Here is a 27,217-nt window from a genome sequence, read left to right as displayed (position 1 = left end):
ATGGTGTGGTGACAAGGAACAAAGCTCGACTTGTGGCCAAGGGATACTCCCAAGTCGAAGGTTTGGATTTCGGTGAAACCTATGCACCCGTAGCTAGGCTTGAGTCAATTCGCATATTATTAGCCTATGCTACTTACCATGGCTTTAAGCTTTATCAAATGGACGTGAAAAGTGCTTTCCTCAATGGACCAATTAAGGAAGAGGTCTATGTTGAGCAACCTCCCGGCTTTGAAGACAGTGAGTATCCTAACCATGTCTATAAGCTCTCTAAGGCGCTTTATGGGCTCAAGCAAGCCCCAAGAGCATGGTATGAATGCCTTAGAGATTTTCTTATTGCAAATGGATTCAAAGTTGGAAAGGCCGATCCTACACTCTTTACTAAAACTCTTGAAAATGACTTGTTTGTATGCCAAATTTATGTTGATGATATTATATTTGGGTCTACTAACGAGTCTACATGTGAAGAGTTTAGTAGGATCATGACACAGAAATTCGAGATGTCAATGATGGGGGAGTTGAAGTATTTCCTAGGATTCCAAGTCAAACAACTCCAAGAGGGCACCTTCATCAGCCAAACGAAGTACACTCAAGACATTCTAACCAAGTTTGGGATGAAGGATGCCAAGCCCATCAAGACACCCATGGGAACCAATGGGCATCTCGACCTCGACACGGGAGGTAAGTCCGTGGATCAAAAGGTATACCGGTCGATGATAGGTTCTTTACTCTATTTATGTGCATCTCGACCGGATATTATGCTTTCCGTATGCATGTGTGCAAGATTCCAAGCCGACCCTAAGGAAGCTCACCTTACGGCCGTGAAACGAATCTTGAGATATTTAGCTTATACTCCTAAGTTTGGGCTTTGGTATCCTAGGGGATCCACTTTTGATTTAATTGGTTATTCCGATGCCGATTGGGCGGGGTGCAAAATCAATAGGAAGAGCACATCGGGGACTTGCCAGTTCTTGGGAAGATCCTTGGTGTCTTGGGCTTCAAAGAAGCAAAATTCGGTCGCTCTTTCCACCGCCGAAGCCGAGTATATTGCCGCAGGTCATTGTTGCGCGCAATTACTTTGGATGAGGCAAACCCTGCGGGACTACGGTTACAAATTAACCAAAGTCCCTTTGCTATGTGACAATGAGAGTGCAATCAAAATGGCCGACAATCCTGTCGAGCATAGCCGCACTAAGCACATAGCCATTCGGTATCACTTTTTGAGGGATCACCAACAAAAGGGAGATATCGAGATTTCTTACATTAACACTAAAGATCAATTAGCCGATATCTTCACCAAGCCACTTGATGAGCAATCCTTTAACAAACTTAGGCATGCGCTCAATATTCTTGATTCTAGGAACTTCTTTTGCTAGATTGCACACATAGCTCATTTATACCTTTGATCATATCTCTTTTATATGCTATGACTAATGTGTTTTCAAGTCTATTTCAAACCAAGTCATAGGTGCATTGAAAGGGAATTGGAGTCTTCGGCGAAGACAAAGGCTTCCACTACGTAACTCACCCTTCGCCGTCGCTCCAAGCAACTCTCCGTTCTAGGGGGAGAAAACTTGAGCATCAAGCAAGATGACATCTTCTTTGGTATAATCTTAACTCATTTGTTTATGACCAAAGAGGAAGATAGCACTTCGAGGGCTCTAATGATTCCGTTTTTGGCGATTCATGCCAAAAAGGGGGAGAAGTGAGCCCCAAAGCAAAAGGACCGACCGCACCACCACCTATTTCAAATTTCAAAAACTTAGTATTGAATATTTTTCATTTGGTATCCTATTGTGTTCAAAAAGTGGGAGAAAGTAGTATTTCAAAATGATATATCAAAACCCTCTTGAACACTAAGAGGAGAATCTCTTTCAGGGGGAGTTTTGTTTAGTCAAAGGAAAAGCATTTGAAACAGGGGGAGAAAATTTCAAATCTTAAAAATGCTTTGCAAAATTCTTATTCATTTGCCTTTGACTATTTGCAAAAGAACTTTGAAAAAAATTTACAAAATAATTTGCAAAAACAAAACTTATGGTACAAGCGTGGTCCAAAATGTTATATAAGAAAGAAACAATCCATGCATATCTTGTAAGTATTAATATTGGCTCAATTCCAAGCAACCTTTACACTTACATTTTGCAAACTAGTTCAATTATGCACTTCTATATTTGCTTTGGTTTGTGTTGGCATCAATCACCAAAAAGGGGGAGATTGAAAGGGAATTAGGCTTACACCTAGTCCCTAATTAATTTTGGTGGTTGAATTAGCCAACATAGACATTTGGACTAACTAGTTTGCCCAAGTGTATAGATTATACAGGTGTAAAAGGTTCACACTCAGCCAATAAAAAGACCAAGTTTTGGATTCAACAAAGGAGCAAAGTGGGAACCGAAGGCCCTCTGGTCTGGGAGCACCGGACTGTCCGGTGCACACCGGACAGTGTCCGGTGCACCAGAGGACTCCAGCTCAAACTCATCACCTTCGGGAATTTCCAGAGGCGACTCCGCTATAATTCACCGGACTGTCCGGTGCGCCAAAGGAGGTCGGCCTCAGGAACTCGCCAGCTTCGGGAAACTCCAACGGCTAGTCCGCTATAATTCACCGGACTGTCCGGTGTGCACCGGACTGTCCGGTGCGACTCCGGAGCAACGGTCATCTCCGCGCCAACGGCTCTCTGCCGCGCATTTAATGCGCGCTCTGCGCGCGCAGATGGCAGGCGTGCCCATTCTGGCGCACCGGACAAGGAACAGTAGATGTCCGGTGTGCACCGGACATCCGGGCGGGCCCACTAGTCAGAAGCTCCAACGGCTAGAATCCAACGGCAGTGATGACGTGGCAGGGGGCACCGGACTGTCCGGTGTGCACCGGACTGTCCGGTGCGCCATCGAGCAGACAGCCTCCCAACGGCCACTTTTGGTGGTTGGGGCTATAAATACCCCAACCACCCCACCATTCATTGCATCCAAGTTTTCCACTTCCCAACTACTACAAGAGCTCTAGCATTCAATTCTAGACACACCAAAGAGATCAAATCCTCTCCAAATTCCACACAACGCCATAGTGATTAGAGAGAGAGATTTGCTTGTGTTCTTTCGAGCTCTTGCGCTTGGATTGCTTTCTTCCTTCTTGATTCTTTCATTGCGATCAAACTCACTTGTAAATTGAGGCAAGAGACACCAAACTTGTGGTGGTCCTTGTGGGAACTTTGTGTTCCAAGTGATTGAGAAGAGAAAGCTCACTCGATCCGTGGATCGTTTGAGAGAGGGAAGGGTTGAAAGAGACCCGGCCTTTGTGGCCTCCTCAACGGGGAGTAGGTTTGCAAGAATCGAACCTCGGTAAAACAAATCTCCGTGTCTCACTTGCTTATTCGCTTGGGATTTGTTTCGCGCCCTCTCTCGCGGACTCGTTTCTTTATTACTAACGCTAACCCCAGCTTGTAGTTGTGTTTATATTTGTAAATTTCAGTTTCGCCCTATTCACCCCCCTCTAGGCGACTTTCAAGGGTCTCGCTCCGGACACAAACGTCTTATGAGTTCAATTTCTTGCTCGGTCATTTCTTGAACCGGACGGTCATCATCAGAATCTACGGCCCGTGCAGCCTCATATGGCTCCTCCTCATCCTCAATCTGAACATCAACACTATTGGATGCCCTGCATATGTTGTCCATATTATATGACACAGGCACATCAATCTGAACATCAGCATTATCGATATGTGGAGATCCTGCATCGGGTCGGAGCAAGAAAAACCACATTAAAAAGTATAATCAAACGAAATAATGATGGATACGAACAATGTGTCGAAGACACTTACTAGGATGATCGTGAACTGGATCCTGGGTCAATGGGATCTCTTGGGGGGGTACCACCGCATTAGAAGCCCCACAAACGCCGGGAATAGGACGAGAAATCCCATACTCGTGCGGACCCGATTGAGCATCGGGCACAACAACGACTTCTTCATGAAGCTCTACCAAAGGAGCTTCAATACGAGATGCATTTGGCATTTGTGGAGACAACCCGACTGGACCTCCGCAATGACTAACAGGTAACTTTTGAACAACCACATCCAAACATGGTGGAACCATCGTCTTCACAATTCTTAAATATATCACCCAATCATCTTCTGAGGTAATGGAGATCAACCGTCGGACAACTGTTCCATATGTAATATGGGACAACAAACCCTGAATTGATATTCTAGGGTCGTTTATGTCGCAACTAATCTCCTCACAAGCTCGAGCCAAAAGCTGGTCAAAAGTTGGTCTTTCAACGAACAACATGGTCACGATCTTCATACCATCAAAAGTAACACTACCATAAGCATCTATCTCCACCCTTCCTCCATGGTATAGTGTTACTAGGCTGTCCATCTATTACAAAAATGGATTACTAACTCAATAATGGCTATATACTTAAGCCTACTAACTTACTAAGTAATAAATATATATTAACTAATAACTATATAGTAAATATTAAATGAACACATCAAACGAAATTACATAATCTATAAATAATGTACGAAAACATTGTATACCTGAGAACGCGTACGAGTCCAGCTAACGGTGGAGAAGGTCAAGTCGGACGAACACCTACGTACAAAAAACCTATTGTCAGTAAAAAATTTGGCAGCACCTCCCCTGTAAAGTGATGTTTATAGAACCTGCGAATAAACGACAACACGATGGTTGCCAACACAGAAAACATGTAATATCAATGCGCTAAACAAAATGCTAACTATATAAACACTAAGAATTTACTAAACACTAACAATATGCTAAGCAAGAAACTAGCTAACTATTTTAATAAACACGAACAAGAGCTAACAATTTACTAAACAATAAAAAAATACCTAACAATAGCTAACAATTTACTAACTAATACCTAACAATAGCTAACAATTTACTAACTAAGTAAATACCTAACAATAGATAGCTAACAATAGATAGCTAACAAGAACTAAGTAAATAGCTAACAATTTAGTAACTAAAAAATAAAAAAAATACCTAGCGGTAGCCGGTGGCCGGGCCGGGTCGGTGGCTCAGGCGCTCCGGGGCGGTGGCCGGGCCGGGGAGGTGGCGCGGCGGCGAGGGAGCTCCGCGGCGAGCTCAGCGGCGAGGGAGCTCCGCGGCGAGCTCGGCGGCGAGGGAGCTCCGCGGCGAGCTCTCGGCGAGCAAGGCGGGCGGGGGCTATCGGCGAGCTCGGCGGGCGGCGGCCGGGGCGCTCTCGCCGAGCGCTGGCGGCGGCGGAGGTAGGTAGGCGCGGCGGCGGGCTAAGGAACGGCGGCAGCGGGCGTCGGTTCCGTGAAACAGAGAACAAACGAAGAGGAAAGGGAGGTCACGGTTAAGTTTCCTAGCTCGGCGCCAAGATCTGTGGCGCCGAGCTAGGTGTGCCACGCGGACTGCCACGTCATGAAGCTCGGCGCCACAGCCTGTGGCGCCGAGCTGTGTTAGCTCGGCGCCATGGCCTATGGCGCCGAGCTAAGGGTCCAAAACTGCATTTAAAATTTTTTTAGGTCTAAACATGATTTTACTTCTTTTTAAGGGCTAAAATACAAAAAATTCGGCCTGGGTGCTGGCCTGCGCAGCTCGGCAGCTGTTGGTAAATGGTACCTGGGTGAGCGTCCAAGTGCGTGCGTGACTGTGATATAGATTTTGAACACGTGGCTGAGCAAACTTCGTCAAAAAAAACCATATTCCGTTGCCGGGACTCGAACCCGGGTCTCTCGGGTGAGAGCCGAGTATCCTGACCAGCTAGACTACAACGGATGTTGAGTTACGTCCAAATGAAAGGATGTTTAACCACAAAAACAAATCAGTAGACCAAGAAAAACTAGAACCAACCCTGTCTAGTTTATGCGACACTTTCTAGTTCCTACAATCAATCGTACCGAAATACCCGGTCGGTTTGTAGTCTAGTCTAGTAACCGAGTCACATAGAGTGACATGTGTGATATGTTTCAAGTGAAATGAAAGTGGACGACATCGACTAGCATGTAACATGTTTCAAGCGAGGTGAAAATGTTTAGGTTCTGACTGACATGGACTAACATGTGTTAGCATCGGGTTCGGCTATTGGACAAACATCGTCAAAAAAAAAACAGAACTGAACAGCGCTCGTTTCCTCCGTTGCCAACAAGAACAGAACATGCCCACAACTTTACTGTTTCATCACACCCAACTAACCATATGATCCTCTCAAGCACGCAGATACAACATAGATTTTTTTCCCCCAACACATGGTACCAAATCCAGATATAAATATTTGCCAAACAAATTCGAATTTTCCCAATGACAACATAAATTATTTTCCTCCCAAAAGCTCACCCCAACCGTTGATTGATCTGTCAGGCAGTCCATTTGCTTGTTTCCGTTGATTCGATCAACCGTAGAAGATCAGGGAACGCAGTTATGGCATTTTGTCTCAACCAGTATATACCTGATCTTCGATGAAAAATCCACAAACAGAATCTTCTCACTGCTACACAATGACAACATAAATTATGTGCATATACAAGCGTGTCTCAACTTGGAAGGAGAAGGCCCGCTAAAGGCCCAACTACTACGGACGACAACTATCCCTAATCGCCAGTTCGCCACCAGCCTCCGCCTCTCCCCTCCCACTCGGCCACTCCCAGTGCCAGCCGCCGTGCGCTCGCTCGCGCGCGCTCTCTTTCTGGGACGACCAGTGGGATATCTCCACCGCCGCCTTACGCCAGGTGCGGACCTTCGCCGATCTCTTCGCCAGCGAAGAGCGTCCATCAGGTATTCTTCCCATCCCCCTCTATTCCCTGTCTGCTGTGCGAGACCGAGTTCCCAAATCTAACCTCAGGCTATATGGCTATGCATACTAACTTCTACAACCAAAAAACAATATAGGGTTTACATGGACCGGCCCCTGGATGTGTTACATTGTAATCGATAAAAGTGTAGCTAGGTGCGTGCACATATCCTGCAATAGACATTCTTGGCCCAGTTGTGTTAGCTGATCTCCCCCAGTAGTTGCGTTGTTCTATCTGATTTCTGAGTTCTGCAGATGTAGCCATTCCGTGCTCCTAATTAGGGTTTGTTCGTTTTGCTTTCAATCCATGTGGATTGGGTGGTTTTAAATCCCCAACAAGTCAAAATCTTTCATCATTTTTCTAATCCGGATAGGAACAACCGAACAAGGCCTAGATTGTGTAAAGACATAACACATGAGGGTATTTCTTATGATGCTGGATTAAAAGTCCACAGTTTGAGAAAGTTCAATTCCATCTTTTTGCACATTCGTGCCAAAGCTTTCTTATGCATATTTGTGGTGCTGGATTAATTATGTTGCTTTGTTAATTTGCAACATGTTGAACTTGCTGGAGATCCATTTGTAATTTTTTGGGTTATACCTGAAGAATTTGGACTAGAGGCCAAATACATAACCTGTACACAACTATGTGGGAACTGACTAGTTATTTGTATTCTTTAGTTGCCGTTTAGTTTATATATCCTGTGATACCTTGCCCCTATGTTTTTCCATTTTAGCTGTGTTCAACTGTGTGGTTCAAGTTCCACATAACATTTTGTTTTAGTTTCAGGCAGGTCAAACTTAGATGAGTGCTTTGTGGAATTTTAGCTTCACCTCTGCCTTTCGTAGCTTTTTTTTGTATCACCGTCATTTTGGTTCTTTTAATCATTATTAGCTTATTTTCGTTTGTAACAGTAAAAATGGTGGCCCTTGCAAATGAAGAGGCCTTGGCCCATGATGAAGATATCATGGATGATGTTGATTCTGATGTTGAAGAATCGGACTCAGAAGACGATTCAGGTGAAGAAGCTCAGGATAAGCCTTCAGACAAAGCTATATACAACAAGGAGGCCATCCTTGAAAAACTTGAAGATATTGCCTGGCCCAAGTATGTGGACTGGATACACAAGCTCACCATTGAGCATGATCAGGGGGAAAAGGTTGATGTGAATGATGATCTTGCTCGTGAACTTGCGTTTTACACCCAAGCTTTGGATGGCACAAGGCAGGCCTTTGAGAAGCTGCAGTCGATGAAGGTCAGGTTCCTCAGGCCAACAGATTACTATGCTGAGATGGTGAAGACTGATGCGCACATGCACAAGATCAAGGGGAGGCTGCTGTCAGAGAAGAAGAGGATCGAGGAGGCTGAGGAACGGAGGAAGGCTAGAGATTCCAGGAAGAAAGCAAAGGAGGTTCAGGCTGAGAAGAAGAAGGAGAGGGCTAAGCAGAAGAAGGAGCAGATTGAGTCAGTCAAGAAGTGGAGGAAGCAGAGGCAACAAGGGGGATTCACCAAGGGAAATGATGATGCACCAGACCTTAATTTTGAAGGAGAAGAAGGATTTAAACAATCTAAGAAAAGGAGACCTGGTGTTTCTCCTGGTGACAGGTCTGGTGGTCTTGCTAAGCGAGGTAAAGAAGGAAAGAACAGGAGGGCAAAGGATTCCATGTTTGGGCACGGTGGTCGTAAAGGGCTGAAGAAGCAAAACACCGCTGAGACCACTAATGATTTCAGAAGCTTTAACCAGGGGGGTCAGTCTCAAAACAAGAAGAGAAAGAGGTTTTGAACTTTTGATGGATATATTAAGAATTTGGGTGAGTCTCAAAACCAGAAGAGGAAGAAGTTTTGAACTTTTGTGTTATTACTATTCCCCCCTGCGGCATTATTTTGTTATGGTGTGTGCCAGAAGGAAAAATAGTCTAGGGAAGCAGTCCAAACATAAGACTTAATGTTTTGCTTTATCTGGTAATGGTCTTCTTTTATCACGGAATGCGGATTATGGCCCTCTTCGGTTTGAGGGACTAAAGATTAGTCCCTCTATTTTAGTCTCATTTAGTCTCTAAATTACCAAATGGTGGGACTAAAACATGGACTGAACTGATTTAGTCTCTAGTCCCTCAATGAGTGGCTAAAAGAGATTAAACTATATTAATTTTACTTTTTTGTGGGGTATTTTGGTCTTATGATTCATTTAATGCGTCCTGAAAACTTTTAGTATCTAGAACCAAATAGGATAGAAACTAAACTTTAGTCCCCTAATAAAACTTTTGTCCTTGGACTAAAAGAACTAAACAGACCCTAAATTTTACCCTCGCTTGATGTGCTTCCTTTTTTATTCCTTCTGTTCTGCATTTGTTTTGGTTAATATGCATGTGCTGGTTGGGTTAAAGGGGTGATAACATTGCTGTTGTCCGTGAGTCACATTTTCCTTTACCAATTTTGATGATATACAGTTTCCTCACCGCACCGATTAGGATGAGATAGGGGATTTAATGACTTAAGTGGATGTCTGGATGAACACACTGGAGACTGAAATACAGGATTCGATCAAATAAAATGCTCTTAAAAATCTAAATCAGGCAACATACATGCCAGCATGTCCAGCGTTCCTGCTAGTGTATCTGAACCTGCATAACAAAGATCTAAGGGGTGTTTGATAATGGGTTAAACATGGAGACGCCACCTCCCGGCAAGCGGAGTGCAGACCCATCACTTTCTTTCTCTTTTTAAGTTTCTCGTTTGAAAACGACAGGGCAGTGCCACTGTGTGTGTGTGATAAACCACTGCATGAAAATGCAAATGGACTTCTACTTGTGTGCTTTCACTATGGCCATGTCACTGTATGGGTGCCGGGTCCATCATCTGCCTAACTCGCAAAATGTTCGTGGTTGATGACAGTACATGTAGCGGTGTGTCCCACTCCGAAATTCCCAAATTTCAGGATGTAAATATGAAAAAAAAATTAATGCAACGATTTTCACATAATTTTAAAGTTTTACCAAGCCGCACACATGAACTCGCATTTGCAGTTATGACACGTAGGACCCACTTGTCACAGTCCGACTCTATCATGTAACTTACCCGTATTCACCTCTGTAACTGCTCACGATATATAATGAGAGGTGGGGGGGGGGGGGGAGCCTCGAGAGAAATGACCAGTGATCAAGGTATACTGGTGTAGACACAGTGACGTTTGAAATAAGTGGCGGGATACGTATGAAAAATAGCGCCCGACAGTGATCAAAAGGTGTTCACGCTCACACTGAGCGACCGAACCAGGTAAAATTGGTAATTAGCGAACAATTCCATTTGCTGTTAACGTTGCTTTTCTAGAACCAAACAGCGCCTGGTGACCGTGATCTGCTGTTGCGGACCGACCAAAACAGCAAGCAGAAAAACAACGCGCCAAAAGGGCCGAACCGAACGCCCTCAAAAGATAGTGCACGCAAGAGAAGAGACAAAGACCACTAATTTGCCATCTGGTAACGCAAGAGAGACAGTTTAGGGTTCATGTTCCTTATTTCCTGCCAGACGGAACCAAAAGCACTGGTTCCAACGATCTGGATATCAGTTTTATTATCCCCAGTGCGCTTGCGCGGTTTTATTTTCTGCCGCACCAACCAAAACCGCTGGGGGAGTCTTTGGACTGGGCCTCAAAAGAGTAACAGGAAGTTTTGGGCCTGGTTGCTGGATGTTACCTCCCCCCCTCTGAAATCTGAATGTTCAGAGACGTCTTAGCCCATTTGTTATTTTATTAGTCTGGCTTGCAATCTGTGAGGTCAGTTTAATACTAGTAGTAGTACGTATTCTTTTTTTTTTGAGAGAAAAAAAAGTAATAAACAGCGAGGGATATGCTATTTTATTGTACTAGCTAACGGCATCTGTTTTTCTTTGTCCATTTGGCTCTTTCTGCAAGCAACAAGTGAGTGTGTATCAGCTTACTGCCTTATTGCTAGCAGAAGACCCGCCACAAAAGGCGCGCGCTCTTCTTCCATGTGTCTTCTACACGGCTCCATTCAACTAGTTAATTCATATATATATATATATATATATATATATATATATATATATATATATATATATATATATATATATATATATATATATATATATAAAGAAAATCTGCTCTGGTTTTATAAGTATTGTCGTCTCGCTCTCGGAAGAAATTGGCATGGCCGTTGCGATATAAAACAAACAGAGTACACTTGTTGCTTTCGTTTTAGTAGTGTCTGATGTGGTGAGTCTATTAATCGTTTATAATCTGGGTCTAGAACTCTAGACAGACAAGAAGAGTACATGTGTAGCTCTAATAAAAGTTGATCATATTTAACAATTCCAGCTAGCACAGACTATTCGTTTGGCTTTAATCCGTACCGGTTTTTCTACTGTTTCTAAAGTGTTTTGTCTCTATGGATTGCACATTAAGAAACAACTAGCTTTAGTTTATAGGGTTCAATAACCAACACTTCATTTTGATTAAAAAAAGTTTTAATAGCCTACCTACTCGAACACTTTAGTCTCCCAACTTGCTCAACGTGCGGTACTCCCAGCTGCAGTCACTGTCGGTGGTCCTTAAACATTTCTTACAGCAACACGACACAGCTAATTCCAGACCATTCTGTCGTCTGTCTGAACGTCAACAAACAGTAGTGACACGAGCCACTTTCAGACATGTTTAAACGCACTAAAGTTAATAGTTAGTTGGCTAATAGTTAGTTGACTAAAAAGTTAGTTGTAGAATTAATTAGCTAACAAATAGTTGACAATACCTGAACTATCAGCTAAACTGTTTAGATTCTGCGATTAATTTTAGTAGCTAGCTAGTGCATCCATCTTTATATTGATCTCATGTAATTCTGCTTATATGCAAGAGGGATTGCTGGCATGCATTTGAGAAGGATGTCCGTCGATCGAGAAATAAATACTATATTCTTAGGTCACCCAACACTGATATAGAAAAAGAATTAAAAAGGTATTCACAAGTCCTGAAAACGGCCAGTACGTACGTCGAACTCGAGGGCACGCGCCACATGTGGCACCGACGAGACAGGTTTCGCAATGCCTCATGCAGTTGTCAAAAAGAAGAGCAAAAATGGCGCTAGGTCAAAGTTACAGTCTCACAGTCACATGCACGGACTTCATGAGCTGCAAAACAAACTCCTCGGTCTGAAACATGCTTTGTTTGCATATTATATACTATAGTTTTCTAGAAACTGTAGCAGCAGGAGTATTATACTGTAGTGTGTGTAGGAGTAGCTAGTACCTAGCGTAGCATTAGCCAGTATACACATAGCTTTTTAGATTAAAGCCGGTTATTTGAACTGTTGTAGTTGTAATCTATAAAGACAAAAATATAGTAAAAACAGTAGAAGTCGATAGAGATTAAAATCAAACAAACAGATCTAAATGCAAATGCTGCCAACTCTCTGCGTTTGAATTTAACATGCATGCATGAGGACGCGGCGGCGCAGGGGAATCCCTCCTGGCCCAAGTAGAAGCACACCGGCATTTCTCCTCCTTCCTTTTCCCCTCTCTACCCTAGTTTTTCTTGATTATTCGTTTGTCTTCTCCCTCTTCTTCATTTTATTTATGTATAATAATATTTAGGGACAAATGTGTGTGGTGGATGTGGATCTATGGAGGTGTTGGAGAGCGCTCTATTGTTCATGCGAGAGGAGGAGAAGAGGAGCTTCAAGCCCCTGAGCCGCCCGGCACACGGGTCTAGCTAAAGTAGCAAAGCATAGCCCGTTGAAATTAAGCCGTACCGAGCTAAGTTTCATGTCTGGTCAATAGTCTAGACACGACACTATATGCTGTGGTTTCAGCTAGGCCAACCCGAAAAAATTCGGTTGAAAGAATTCTCTAAGGGCTAATTTGGTAACCACATTTTCCCACGAGATTTCAATTTTCCAAAGAGAAATTAGTTCATTTTCCCTTGGAAAAATAGAAATCTCATGGGAAAATGTGGTTCCCAAACTAGCCCTAAAAAGGAAAATCTCACAAGTGAGATGTGCTCGATCCAACAAGTGATTGAATGCCCTTAGGTATACCTAGGGAACACAACAGTCAGCAGCCCACTCACCCTAGCGAAAAATAAAACTCTAGAGTGAAACCTCCCAAAAACCAAAAGTGAAGCTCTCAACTCTAATCAAGATGGAGCAAGAGTCCAACTCAAAATCAACAGGTGGTTTGATATCTTGAAAAAAAAAACTAACTTTACCGACTCTCACATAAAGAAAAAGTGCATTTTGTCTCGTGACATGTCCCCTCGTCCTATATAACGCCGGTTAAATTAACTACTAGTATCTATAAACAGAGTGAGAGACTGGTAGCAGCCGCATGTGCTAGAGCTAGACAGAAGTCAGTCTCCTTCCCCTCTCTCTAGTGCTCGCCGGCTCTTTCCGTCGCCATGGACGTCCTCCTCTGCTGCTGCCTGCTGCTTCTCCTGGCCTCCGCCGCGTCCGCCGGCAGCGAGCGGTGCGTGCGGCAGGGGAAGGCGGCCTACTCTTCCTCGCTCTCTCCGGCCCCTCACGGTAAGCGCTGATGCACGAGTACCTGCGGCTGCCGGCACAGATCGAGCGGTCCCTGCCTTCTGCCTGTGTCTCCGATGGAGCCACAGTAGTAGCAGATCTCAGCCGTGCCTGCCTTTCTCCTTCCTTCACTCGATTGGTCCGTCCGGTTAATTGTTGGGTAATGGATAACCGAAGCAGGTAGCAGCAGCGGAGCGTGCGGGTACGGCGCCATGGCCGCCGAGATCAATGGGGGTTTCCTCGCCGCCGGCGGGCCCAGGCAGCACCGCGGGGGCCTCGGCTGCGGCCGCTGTTTCCAGGTACTGCCTCCACTCCAGCTGTGTGTTTTCTCCCCCCGCATCGCGCGCTCTACGTCTCCCTGCTGCTGCTTCTTCCTCCTCTCCTGTCCTTTCGGTTTGCTCGCTTGAGTCGGGTTGGCAGCAATCCACTTTCTTCGCTGCACTGCTCTGCTGCACCCGCAAGAATCTTTCGGTACCTTGGAATCTTGGATTGCGATGTTGCGGCTGCGAGTTTTTTTTTTTTGGCTCAACAGTCTCCGGGAGTGGACGGTGCGGTGGTGGTGGGCTGTTCCTGCTCGATTCGTGCGGGCGTTTGGGATGGGGCTTGCTTTCTTCAGAAACTCAGAGCCAGCACGCAAAGCAACATTCTGCAGACCACGGGGGGATCTGTTTTGCCCCCCCCCCCCCCCCCCCCCCCCCCACACACACACACACACACACACATCTCCCCCCTTCAGTTCAGTGAAACGAAATTGGGACTTCCAGTTCGACTTCGTACCAAATGTAGTTCTGATAATTAACAAAAAGATGCTCCCAAAATCGGGGAGCATCTGTTTACTTCTTAGTAAGTTCTTTTAATCGATTGTTTTCTGCTTTGATTTCTTTTCCTTTGGAGTCTCAGAAGAGTAATAAGCAACCCGACTGTTGTTCGCCTCGCTTGTCTTTTTTTTTCTTTCTTTTTGGGATGTTCTTTGCGTTAATTTGTGGCGATTTTTTACGGGTGGATTAATTTGGGACGGTCCAAACAAAACAGATGAGATGCCGAGACGCAAGGCTGTGCAGCGCCGGGGGAGTGCGGGTGGTGCTGACCGACTTCCACAGGAGCAACCGTACGGACTTCCTGCTCGCCGGGCCGGCGTTCGCGGGCCTGGCCAAGCCCGGGATGGCCCAGCAGTTGAACAGGCGAGACGCCCTCTCCGTAGAGTACAAAAGGTATATATACTTGAGCTTCTCTCTCTACTCAATAAAACAACTTGAGCTTGAATGAAACTGTAGATGATGGATCGGGCAAACAAAACAGTCTGATAAAATTCCCTCGATCCTGTGCCTTTTTTTTCTTCTTCTTTTGGCTCCGCAGGATTCCCTGCGAGTACAAGGAGAAGAACCTGTCGATCCGGGTGGAAGAAGCGGGCGACAGGAGCCGGGGCAAGCTGGTGGTGAAGCTGCTGTACCAGGGCGGGCAGACCGACGTACTGGCGGTGGAGGTGGCCCCCGTGGGGTCGTCGTCGGAGTGGCGGTTCATGACAAGGGCGTACGGGCCGGTGTGGAGCACGGACCGGGCCCCCGCCGGCCCGCTGCAGTTCCGCGCGGTCGTCACGGGCGGCTACGACGGCAAGTGGGTGTGGGCCGAGCAGGAGGTGCTGCCGGCCGACTGGCGCCCCGGCCAGGTCTACGACACCGGCGTCCGCATCGTCGACGTCGCCCGGGACGCATCCCGCGGCTGCACCGCCGCCGCCATGGACGACTGGAAGTGAAGTGAGGATATGGCTGGGTAGATTAAAAATACGTATGAATACATACTAACACGTCGCCACATCGGTGCTGCGACACTCTGGTAAGAAGAGGACAGCATGCAATGGCTCCAAGAACAGCATCCCCCCCAAGCGCGTCCGGCTGTCCAGAGGAGAGGAGGAAGAAGATTGGAGTAGCTAGCAGCTAGGGTGTAATTGTGTATGCAGGATCTTCTATCAAGGTCGATCCGATTAGATGCAGGCAAAAAAAAAGAGCTGGGATCCAGTCGACAGTTCTAATGGGTCATGGCGTCATGCCATCCTGGCTGTACCACAAACTCGACTAAAAGCAAAAGGAAAAAATTAACAAAAAATCACGCTATCATTCAACTACCATGCACGGATCCATAAAATTACCCCAAAAAAAAACCAATCACAAAATCAAAACAAGTTTTCTAGATCTCATCGTACTTTCCGTGGTAGAGGTATATGGCCGCCTGCTCGCTATCTGTTCTGTTCCCTGCTCCAACATCCAGCGAAGGCCGAGTGGGCAGACGGGTGGCTGAGCCAGCGGACGAGAAATCAGAATTTGTTAGGTTGTTGTTTGCTCTTCTGCCACGACTAGTATATGGAATCACCGCACCTTTTTTAGCCCCACCACCTGTTATTAACACATTGTTTTTTTTTCTGTTTGCTAACCCACCATATCTGAATTCTGAAATGGGGAAAGTCATCACCAACATTGTTTTTTCTGTTTGCTAAACCACCATATATCTCTGAATTCTGAAATGTTGCTCTGCCAAATGCGGCGGGGTGTCTAAACTCTGGACGCTTTAAAACTAAGCTCAAAAGCGTTAAAATCCGGTTCGAATTTGGAGCCATATGCTGACACGCACCGAAAGGGGGTCCAACTGAACTGTGGAGTGTTGAGCTTGAGCATAAATATTTAAGAACGGAGCTAGTATCACTACTTCGTCCGATTTTTTTTTATTTGTGGTGGTTTAGTTCAAAAATAAACTAGCGAACGATAAATATTTAACAACGAAGCTAGCATAAAAATACTTAAATACTTCACCTCCAAACGACAGGCCCTAGCTAGTATTCATTTGTATTAATGGGCTAGCTAGCTATTGACAGCTAGAGCTCACTACATGGTATTAAGTGTTGCTCATATTCCATGCGTTGCAGCGTTGGCTCGGTCCAAACCAACGAACACGTCAAATAACGTGCATGCAGGGAAGTATAAGTATATATGGAACGAATCGTCGAGGGGTATAGTAGTGAACTATCACATCCTACTGGTCGTGTCGTTACCGATGTGACATTCACGGTTTAGTTAAAAAAAAATTCATCCAAAAATTATATATGCCACATGTAAATAATCCATAGAAAGCTACTTACAAAACAATCTATAAGATGTTAAATTGAAGCCATACGATCGAATCATAATAAAGAGGAGGAGAGACCTTTAACGCTTTAGTCAGTCTCGATTCAGACTAGATCATAGCCTGTCGTATATCGATAAACCGGGACTAGAGTTGAGACGACTAGGCACTTTGTCTGCTGGCGTCCATGTCAATTAGGAGTCCACGTACGGCCAAATCATTTTGGTCATCTTTCATCGTCCTCTTCCTGCAGTCTCCACACGCCAAGACGTATACGTGCGTACGCCCGTGACATGAGGAAACTGCGAAACAGCGGACAAACGTACGTACAAATCCAAAAACCCATCGGGGAAACTAGCCAGCAGTAGGTCCCATCAAGAACACGACTTGATTTGATTACCCTACTATCCTACCAGCTAATATTTGATCATGCATGTAGACTAGACTCTTAATTAAGTACCACGATAACAGGTAATATTTGAGCACGGCTTCTATTACTCTGCAACTACATACCCCATCCAAAAATATAAATATACCTTACTGCAATTCTAATGCTTATTTATTTATTATTATAAATATCGATGATTTTTTATATAGCTAATTAAATGTAAGTTACTTCGAATTTTTTTTTAGTGTGTTAGAACTAGCACAATATTTTTTTTCTGGTTGTGGCGGAGTAGATAGCCCAGTTGTGACCGACATCGATGCATGATTAACGGTGGCAACCTTTTGTCCAAGGGGCACGTTTGGTCTGTCGGCGCGCGGAGCATGCACCGCAAAGTGCTGCGAGTTTTCCACAGGCTGTGTCGTTCTTTTGTGTACGGAGGGAGGGAGGGACGTCTGCTCCGCAACGCAGCAGTTCACGCCGACATGACATCTCGTTGCACAGTAAGATCTTTTTTCTGGAAGAAAAAAAGGAACTTTATTCTGGTCACCGTAAAGAGTTCTGTAAATAACCCGATAGGGCGTGCGAAGCTCTCTTCCTCGCTGGTTAATTACCGAGATAACTAGCTTCTTCTTCTTGGTAAGTGTGTCAATTGATTATATCTCCTTTTATTAGGGTTTGAGTCCTTTTTTTAATTTAGAGGACATACACTCACTTAGGGCCCGTTTGGTCCATTTTAGTCAAATTTAGTTCCTAAATTGCCAAACGGTGAGACTAAAACATGGACTAAACTGTTTTAGTCTCTAGTTTCTCAAGGAGTGGCTAAAAGCGAATAATCTATATAGAGTCTACTTTTTACTCTTCCTTTATTTTAGTTGCACTAATAGGTAGAGAATGTCAAGGGGTATTTTAGTTCTCTTATGATTCATTTAATATGTTTTGAATATTTTTAGTCCCTAAAACTAAACAGGTTAGAGACTAAACTTTAGTCCATGAACTAAAGGAACCAAACAATCCCTTATACACAATCACCGTCAATAGGGGAATATTCCGGCATATTTCCTCTCCAGCTGGGTACAAGAGAATTTTACATCTTTCAAGATCGGCCTTTTGCATATTTCTCCACAGTCCTTACGAAGAGTTTGAGGTGGGCATTTGAAGGATTTGTTTGAGTACTCTAGTATTTACCTTAACTCAATCCTGCTCAACTCATGTGTACTAATACTGAACTATCCAAATATAGCCAAAGGCTTTTAAAAATACTACTCCCTCCACATTTTTTTATTTGATGTTTTGCAGTTCATTTATGTATTGTTTTGTGTCAAATATAAGAAGTTGGAGCTAGTACGTACATGATAAGGGCTTCAATACAGGTCTTAGAGTTGCCGAGACGGTTTTTCGGCATAAAGCGAGAGATCTAACAGTAACAATTTTGTGTCACTTGGAAAAGAACAAATAAAGGTTGCCAAATGAAGAACAGCAAAACAAAATTTGGCACTGGAACGATGACTAAAACATGGCGTAGCTAAACCTAACATCTAGGATATTTTACTAGCAGCTAGCTACTATGCTTGTGGAGTACAAAAGGCTAGGAACTCCCTCTATACGCACACGGCACAGGCGCCGGGATAAGGATCGAGGACGCCCTAGACCTAAGAAATTAAGGTTTGTTCATTTCTACCGGATTGCACCCGTAATCGTTCCAGTTAATCAAAGTTTATATAAATTAGAGAAGCAATCCGGGTAGGAATCGTTCCGACCCACCAATCCGACACAAACAAACAAGGCCTAAAGCGGATCCGATTTACCTCTGCGATACCCCACCCATTATAAAAAGGTTATCCGCTGATGTATATTTTTGATGGTACTATTCTGAGTCGGTTGGAAAAACCAATCAAACAACTAAATAATATGAAGTGGCTGAAAATCAGATAAAGTTGAATACCAGATGAAATTATATAAAGATACATGTGTCTAAGGGGTGTTTGAATAAACTAAATCTAATAGTTAGTGGCTAAAATTAGTTGAGATATCTAAACACCCTAGCTAATAGTTCAGCTATTAGCTATTTTTGATAAATTAGTTAATAGTTGGATAGTTATTTGTTAGCTAGCTAATTCCACTAATAATTTTTAGCCAACTACCTATTGGCAACGACTGCTATGCAAGCAGTCCTTCTGTGCAAGCGTGTAAGCAAACTATATGATCCATTAGATTGTGATCCAACCGTAGGACACATTTAGCACTTAAACCCTTCCACCACCGGCTCAATAATCTTTATAAAAACTATTAGTTCTAACGCATTCACAGAAGGACTGCTTGCACGCTTGCACAGAAGGACTGCTTGTATAATAGTCGTTGCCCTAACTATTAGTTCTAACGCATTCAAACACCTCCTAAATATCAGCTAAGCACTAAGTAAGATAAAATGTCTGAAAACACATAGAATGGCCTAAAATTAGTTGGAAAATTAGAGGACAACTAACAAAAAACGAGTAAGATGAAATTTCTACAAACAATATACGAAATGACTTAAAATGCGTTGAAAAACTATTTTTTTTAAAAATGAAATCACTAAAAAAACATGAAATGACTTGAAAAACGGTTGAAAACTAATTAAAGGATTGGATAAGATACAATAGCTAAAAATCAGATGGATTGACTTAAGTAATATGTGATGAGTTAAAATAGTATACGATAACTTAAATAATATAGAATTCACTTAAAATGGATGGATATCGAGTGATACATAATCATGCTGAATGGTCAGAAAAGTGCTTTGCTATGCTAGCTCTCCTACCCCCACTACTCATTATCTGTATCTGACTTCCTTGGTGCACTCCAGACTCTCTCGTCCATGCATGTGACAGATTAATTAAGTGTATCGCTAGATTCGCTAGCTCACTCTGGCTAGCTAATTAGCAGCAGGATCGAATCAGGTAATTAGGTGGTCGATTTTGTTTGGTTCTGATGCAGAACTTAATTGTGGCTCCACGACAAAGATCACGAGAGTGGCTAACAACAGTAGAATAGAGACGCCCATGCGTGCACACAACAACACATGAACGCATGTGACTGTCTAGTTGCGTTGGAGTAGCAGCAGTGTACAGTAGTGTACTACACTTCGATCAAGTGTTGATTGGAGTGATCTCTTCTACCATCAATTATTTAAATAATTGCAAGGTTAATTTTGATTGGTGCGGACTGCGGAGCACAGGTAGTAGGGCCAGCAGCAGCCCCGCAGGAGGCAGGAGCCCTGCACCTGCAGCAGAGGAAGGCAAGATGGGATCGCCGACATGACGGCGACGCATGTGTTCACGGATGATTCGTCCGTCCGCCGTGATTGCAACCTTTGTATGCTTCCCTGCGTCCAAGGGCACACGGACCTTGGTATCTGATTTACATGCATGCACGGGTAGTGTTGCGGCTGCGGCATTGCACGCATGTCCAGTTTCCACGCTTTCTTCTTCTATGTGGACTCCATCTCAAAAAAAGAAAAAGAAAAGAAGAGAGTCGATGTCATAACATTTAAATTTTGTTTAAAAATATTTGATCTTCTTTTTTAATACACATTTCTCTTCTATTAACATTTTTTTCTTCTCTCGTTACGTCACTAATCTCTATATATAACTCTTTCTATTTCTGTCCTTATCAAGATTTTTTTTTATCCACAACATTGATAGCCGTGCATTTCATATTCATTTTTTCCTTAAATCCAGGTGTGACATTTTTGTACTAGAAAAAGGTTGACAATTATATGCAAATTTATGTGGTTATCTTAATTATTCTTTCTGTGTGGATAATTTAGATAAAAATTAGGGGAATTCACTTTTGTAATTGCAGAGGTAGGTAATTAGATACCGAATTATAGGACTATTACAAATTCAATGGTAGATATTAGTGTTTTTTATAAAAATAAATAGATCCAATAACTATTAGTGATCGTTATCATCCCAACCAGACCACCTAATTAAATCCCACCTCCCACCAAATTATCTCTGCACGACCTCTCAGACAACTAATACCCCCACGTGTCGCCGCACACACGTCTCACTCGGGCGCAAATAACCAACTCTACTTCGATCCAATCCAACCCACAACCACGCTATCCCACGCCGACACGCCGTCCCAACATCTGTAATTCATTACTATCACGCCTTCACCCATCCAACGCAACAGTCGCCCTTGTCTTGATTCATTATCTTGAAGTGATGAATGTTTTTTCTTGAATGACTAAAGTAAACCTTGAATTGCTAAATGATTCTTCCTTTAAAAATTTTAAAAACGGCGAATGGCTGAAATAAACCTTAAATGACTATAGTAAACCTTGAATGGTTAAATATTTGTTGTTGCGAACTATGAGCGGCGGGCGGACCAACCCTGTTAAGCACGTACATACCCGTTATAACTCCTAGTCGCGTGGTATGGTTAGTTCCCTAATACGGTTAATTTGTTGGTTCCCTGGTGGGCTTGTCCAACTAGACAATTTGATCCAAGTGATAGAGCATGGGGGTTTGCCATGGATCGTGGGCCCAATCTAGTGTGACGTCCAATGCACACTTGTGTGTCTATTGTACTATTTCGCAGTAACCCTTCTTCAGTATAGTATCATACTATCATTTGTATCGAATGCTTTATCCGATGCATGTACGGATGTCTGAGGCAACTGGTTTATTTGTTTATCTTTGTTTTTAATGTGTCTTTGTCTAGGCTTGTTCTATATTGTGTCTTATAGGTTTTTAATAATTCTTTTGATGTCTTTCTTGAGGTGTTGATCTTCTAAATCATTATTTTGCCTTTGTCCAAGTTCATTTTACATCCTTCGAGCTATGACAACATATCTAATGTAAAACCGTTAGTGCGCTAACATCAAAACTTATCTATCGGATCCACCATCTATGGGTGAGTGCAATCCACCATGGGATGGCATGCCCTATTCTATGAAAACATACTAGTTCTTTAGAAGATTATATGAGAGAAGGTGGGGATTGCACCCGCCTTAGATGTGGATTCAATGAACAAGATTTGATGCTAGCATGTGAGCATCCTAATTCTTTTTACATTAGATTTGTTGCTTTGAACTATTACCACGAACACTTGGTTATGTTGACCAAAGAACAGCAAAACTCAATTGTTAATGGGCACCGAGCTATTTTTCTTATAAATAGAAATGCTTAGTGGAATTCGTGAAGTAGTAGCAGTGATGCCTCACCTTCACGAGGTGGCTACATGAGGATTGACAAAGTCAATTAACAAGAATACAGTTTTTTTTTTTGTAAAATCGACTTTGCTCACCTTTGCAAAAAAAAAAAATACGAACATGGTTTCCAGAAACTATAGAAGGCCAAGCCCCCATTAAAAGTTGCTATTCATGTGGTTGGTTCTGCAGGTTGCTATTTCACCAAGGACAATTTGATCAAACGCGTAAGAAAGTGTGCAGTGCAGCACAACACCTCTTCTTTGAGTGCATGACTGCCAAGTGCAAGTATGTGTGGAGACTTTCGGCGTACACTTTTGGGTCTAATTGCAGTCCGGGCAAACTTTGGTCGGTATTGGATTCGGATTGACAATAGTTAACCCCGTGGCGAACAGGTATATGCCATGGTCTTACCTATAGTTTATTGGGCTATTTGCAGAACGAGAAACGCTGATTGCTTCGATAACAAAATAATTAAAGATTATATGCATGGCGTGTTCTTTCATCACCGGGCAAGTCTGCAAATGGAAGGCATGAAACAGCAACTGATCGAAATGGGGAAGAAGACATCATTAGTCTTTGTTAACCCTGCTACACAGGAAACTACTGTGTTGGCATCAGACGACACAACGATGGCAAAGGAGCTGGAAGCAGATGTTCAAGAGTGTTCGAAGGAGAAGAACGAAGTGCGGCTGCATCGGCAGAAGCACGACAATGTCCGAGTTACTGGTCCAGGGTGGGCCATGTAAGCGTGAGTTGGGCTGGGCCGTTAAGGAAGTATTATAAAGGGACAATGTGCAAACTGTAGGGGACATGGAAGAATTAATGAATAGAATATCAACTCGTTGCCGTCACGAGACCTTCTTCTTCCCCACGTCTCCAATCTTTGCTGCTTCCCTCTTCCCTGCTCTATAGGCTTCTAGAGGGTGCTAACAGTCTTCCACAAGATGATCGCCAGATGGTCTCTTACGTGGATTAATTGTGAAGTTGATGTTATTTGTGGCCTACGCGCTGGATTGGGCAGGTGACCTGTAATGCCCACTCATGTGCTAGCTTGTTGAGGGTGATCATGTTACCTAGTAGTGAGTGGTGACCTGTAATGCTTAGACTTGGAGAACTGCATGTCTTGACGAATACAGCAACGGCTCAAAAAGATGCATCATTGAATGTTTTTATAACAAGACTGACCACGAAAACAAACACTTTGTACCAGCAAGAAAGAAAAGAATGCAAGATATATTCGAAATGTTAGGTTGACACATGATAGACTGACGTATAAATAGAATTACGGCAACTATGGTCACTATTCTAAAGAACCAAATTCAGAGCACAGACTACCTTGCTGCAACCAACCTATATTAACACCACCTCGTAGTAATATATTCCCATCAGAATATGACCCAGCCAAATGTCAGCAATATGTCAAGGGAGACGCCAGAAGAGGCAGCCGACGAGGAAGAGACGGCGCTGTCCAGCAAGGAGCAGCAGCGGCAGACCAAGAAAGGTGAAAGCCAACCTGACTTGCCTGAAGACCATGAAGTGGTGCAGCAACATGAAGAACAGGAGGGCGACGGCGACAGAAAACCAAAGCCGTAAGCGCGGAAATGTGAGAGTAACGGGCCCTGAGTGGGCCATGTAATGTGCTAAGCGCTGTGTCATTGGGCCGAGCCCGTGTAAGGGTATAAGGGTGACTCTGGGAAGAGGATTATGGAAAAACCAGAAGAAACTGAACATAGACGAACACCACCGTTGCCTACATCTCTGCTTCCCTTCCAGATCTCATGCTCTCTTCTTCCACCCTCTGCGTGTCTAACACCAAGGTGATTCGCAATTCGCATCTGGGTTGCTCGCCAAACCAATTCCGAGCACAAAAAACTGGCAATGTTTCTTACTGACATCTACTAGTTATAGGTAGACCGCATCACCAAATCCACATGTGACAGTGACATATCGAACCAGAGAGTGGAAGCTAGAAAACCTCAGATGAAGAGCGCTACAACACTCAGAACCGGCGAACCGAAGACCTGGGGTTGACCCTCCTCACCTTGGTGGCCATGGAAACGGCGCCGGACGCGGCGGAAGCCTTCTTCATCTCCTTACTGCTCCTGAGCGAGGACCTCGGCCCCAAGTCTCCACCGCGGCATGCTGCGAAGTCGACGGCTGGCATAGACCTCCTCACGGACTCCGCGCCGCTGGCGGCGTAGGCCTTCTTGGCTACGCGGCGTTTGGACAGCTCGACGGCGACACAGGGGTTCTCGGCCATCGTCTCGGGGTCCACTGCCGCGGACGCGAACTCCTCGGAATAGAAGGGGAAGTCCTGCTTGCGCTTGAGCCGCTCGTTGCGGCGCGCCGAGTAGAGGTCGTAGAGTCTGCCCCGCACGAAGAGCGGGCCACCAGACGGCGTGCCCGCTGTCCTGGCAATCGCGGCGAGGTTGAGCGCCACAAGCTCGTCGTGGGCGTCCGCGCCGGCCGGGAGGAGGTTCTCCTTGTCGAACCCCACCCTCGCCGAGGGGGACGACGGAGCCGCGGCGAGGAGGAAGTTCTCCTTGTCGGCCGCCGCCCTTGCCGGAGGAGGCGACGACGCAGCCAGGTCGAGCTTGACGCGACTTGGTGGCTGGAGCGCGGCGGTCACGCGCGCGCGCATAGGGCTCGGTTCGGCGCGGATCGGCGACGGGAGAGCGGAGATGGAGGCGCGCATCGGGCTGGGCTCGAAGCGGACCGGCGACGGGATCGCGCAGACGGACGCGCGCATCGGAGCCGCCGCCTTCTTCATCGATCCTGCAGACAGTTGAGAGGAGCGCGTCAGATCGGGAGAACTGAATCGGCGCACGAGGGGGGGGGGGGGGGGGGGGGGGGGGGGGGGGCGATTGGGAATCAGCCGGCCATACCTGGAGGCGTTTGCACGGAGGAGGCTGGCACGAGGGGCGGGCGGGGCACCCGGGGCGGGCGCGGAGAGACGGCGAGAGCAGGACGGCGGTCCATGGGTCGGTCGGTCGGTCGGCTGGCCGGGGGGAGGAGAGATTGCTTCTCGGTCTCCGGCGTCCTTCTCGTTTGCTCTCGGGTTTGGAAGACGAGGCGAGGAGGCTTTTAAGCGGAGGCGAAGAGGCGGCTCTTCCAACGGTCGTCTTGCGTCTTGCAGCCCCTTTTCAAAATTGGTCCTGCGTGCTGCTTCCGTCACGCTCGGCTCGGCCCACGGGCTTTGGGGCCTTCCGATATGTGTGGAGTGGCGCGGTTTATGGCATAATAATCACCGCGATTTACGGTGTTTATTTGTGGCATCTCCGCAGCTAAGGTATAATCGTAAGTTCGTAACGTATTTTTTTTGCATTTATCAGTGATTTCTTCAAATCTCCCTTGACCAGTGTAGCAGTACTAGCTGTTTTATGCGGAGGTTTGGTGTGATGGAGAATATTTCTCGTATACACGTATTCGTGTATTTAATAAAAAGGTTTTTAATCTTGTTTTGTTTCATCCGTTCTGAAATAAGTGGGCATAGTATTTGTGCCAGTCAAACTCTCTTAGATTTAACTGTATTTGTAGAAAAATATTATCAAAATGTTTATCTCTAAATATGCTTATTATGGAAATAGATTCAATGATAATCTATCTAACAATATTAATTATATATTATAAATTTTGATGTTTAATATATCATGCTAGAGTAAGGTTAGAACACAATGTTTAATATAGAAACCTAGAGTTTAATATAGAAATACTTTACAAGGTGAAGAGTGGAACTATCTCACCGTCTCTTGTCTATCTTAATTATTAAGAAACTTGCCCCTGCCTCTGAATGCTTATGAACATACGGATGACTGGAGGAGACAACACTAATAATTCCTCAATCCTCAATAGTGTTCAATAAAAGAGACGCAACAGTGTAAAAACCACCATTACACAATAATGTGCAAAAGTCAAATGTGTATCCTATTAGATGCTCTGAGGAGGTGCTGCTCGAAGTCCAGACCCTGATGCCATGTGAAATCTCAACCTTTCTGTGTCGTTATTTGGGGCTCCCTTTATCCTTACACAAGTTGACAAAGCAACAGTTCCAACCTTTTGTGGATAAGATAGCTGATCAGCTTCCTAATTGGAAGGCTGACTTAATGACACGAGCTGGAAGAAGAGTGCAAGTTCAGCATGTTCTTACTAGCATGACAGTATACTTAGCAATGGCAGTGGATATCCCACAGTGGGGTTTGGAAACTATTGATAAAATCAAAAGAGGTTTTCTATGTAGAGGTCGCAAAGAAGCTAGAGCTGGCCACTGTCTTGTTGCCCGGGGAAAAGTCTGTCGCCCCCTAAAGCTTGGAGGGCTTGGTATTTCTGGTCTTCCAGAATTATGTTGGGCACTTCGACTAAGGTGGCTTTGGTTACAAAAGACTGACCACTCTCGGCCCTGGTCTGGACTTCAAATACAAGTCCCAAAAAAGGCTAGAGCTTTCTTTTCTGCAGTAGTAACCACTGAAGTGGGGAATGGAAACAATACCAAATTCTGGAAGGGTAAATGGCTTAATGGAAAAAGAATTGCAGATCTGTTTCCAAGGCTGGTTGGCGCAATTCCGAAGCGGGTAATCAATTGCAGGACAGTTCAGGAAGCAATTGTTAGCGCCAAATGGATTTCTGACATCAGAGGAGCTTTGTCAGTAGGGGTTTTGACAGATTACCTTCAGCTTTGGGATTTGATATCTGGCATCGAGCTACAGCCGGAGGTTGACGACAAGCATACTTTCAGTATTGCCTCGAATGGTGTGTACTCAGCCAAATCAGCATATGAAGGACTGTTCCTAGGATCTGTGACATTTGAACATTATAAAAGAATCTGGAAGTCCTGGGCCTTGCCAAAATATCGCTTCTTCCTTTGGTTGGTGGCCCATAAGAGATGTTGGACAGCTGATAGATTGGCAAAGCGAGGCCTAAATCATCCAGAGCAATGTCTGTTATGTGACCAAGAGGAAGAAAATATAGACCACCTCCTTGTGCAATGTTCTTTCGCCCGAGAATTCTGGTACCTTTTACTCAGGAAATCTGGTCTTCATTCTCTTGCACCACAGCCGACTGCAAACTCCTTCCTGGGATGGTGGGAAGTGGTGGGAGGAGCAGTACATGGTCTCACAAAAAAGGGCCTTAACTCTCTCATCATTCTGGGAGCTTGGACTTTATGGAATCATCGAAATAAATGCATTTTTGATGGCTGCAACCCAAGTATGTCT

General features: G+C 44.6%; 3 protein-coding genes and 1 non-coding gene across 4 annotated transcripts; 2 read left to right on the top strand and 2 right to left on the bottom strand.

Annotated features, from left to right (window-relative positions):
• Positions 1 to 5,695: 5,695 nt before the first annotated feature.
• On the bottom strand, positions 5,696 to 5,768 carry TRNAE-CUC (transfer RNA glutamic acid (anticodon CUC)). Its single transcript has one exon. It is a non-coding gene; the product is annotated as a tRNA-Glu (tRNA).
• An 850-nt stretch (positions 5,769 to 6,618) lies between these two features.
• Positions 6,619 to 8,817, top strand: LOC100502519 (putative rRNA-processing protein EBP2-like protein). The gene is given in 2 exon segments (NM_001196997.1): positions 6,619 to 6,764; positions 7,696 to 8,817. A coding segment is annotated over 1 exon segment (864 nt). The 5' UTR covers positions 6,619 to 6,764; positions 7,696 to 7,700; the 3' UTR covers positions 8,565 to 8,817.
• Positions 8,818 to 13,080: 4,263 nt separating this feature from the next.
• LOC103647667 (expansin-like A3) lies at positions 13,081 to 15,430 on the top strand. The gene is made up of 4 exons (XM_008672171.4): positions 13,081 to 13,311; positions 13,489 to 13,607; positions 14,341 to 14,519; positions 14,665 to 15,430. The coding sequence occupies exons 1-4, from the start codon at positions 13,188 to 13,190 to the stop codon at positions 15,059 to 15,061; spliced, it is 819 nt and encodes a 272-aa protein (XP_008670393.1). The 5' UTR covers positions 13,081 to 13,187; the 3' UTR covers positions 15,062 to 15,430.
• A 7,719-nt stretch (positions 15,431 to 23,149) lies between these two features.
• On the bottom strand, positions 23,150 to 25,087 carry LOC100277325 (uncharacterized). Its single transcript, NM_001176307.2, has 2 exons — positions 24,893 to 25,087; positions 23,150 to 24,782 (listed from the first exon to the last, which is right to left on the bottom strand). The coding sequence occupies exons 1-2, from the start codon at positions 24,984 to 24,986 to the stop codon at positions 24,007 to 24,009; spliced, it is 870 nt and encodes a 289-aa protein (NP_001169778.1). The 5' UTR covers positions 24,987 to 25,087; the 3' UTR covers positions 23,150 to 24,006.
• Positions 25,088 to 27,217: the final 2,130 nt, after the last annotated feature.

This window comes from Zea mays, chromosome 2 (assembly GCF_902167145.1).
Source record: "Zea mays cultivar B73 chromosome 2, Zm-B73-REFERENCE-NAM-5.0, whole genome shotgun sequence".
NCBI classification, from domain to species: domain Eukaryota; kingdom Viridiplantae; phylum Streptophyta; class Magnoliopsida; order Poales; family Poaceae; genus Zea; species Zea mays.
The sequence above is the reverse complement of the archived record's forward strand: the minus strand, read 5'-3'. Positions and strand labels throughout refer to the sequence as shown.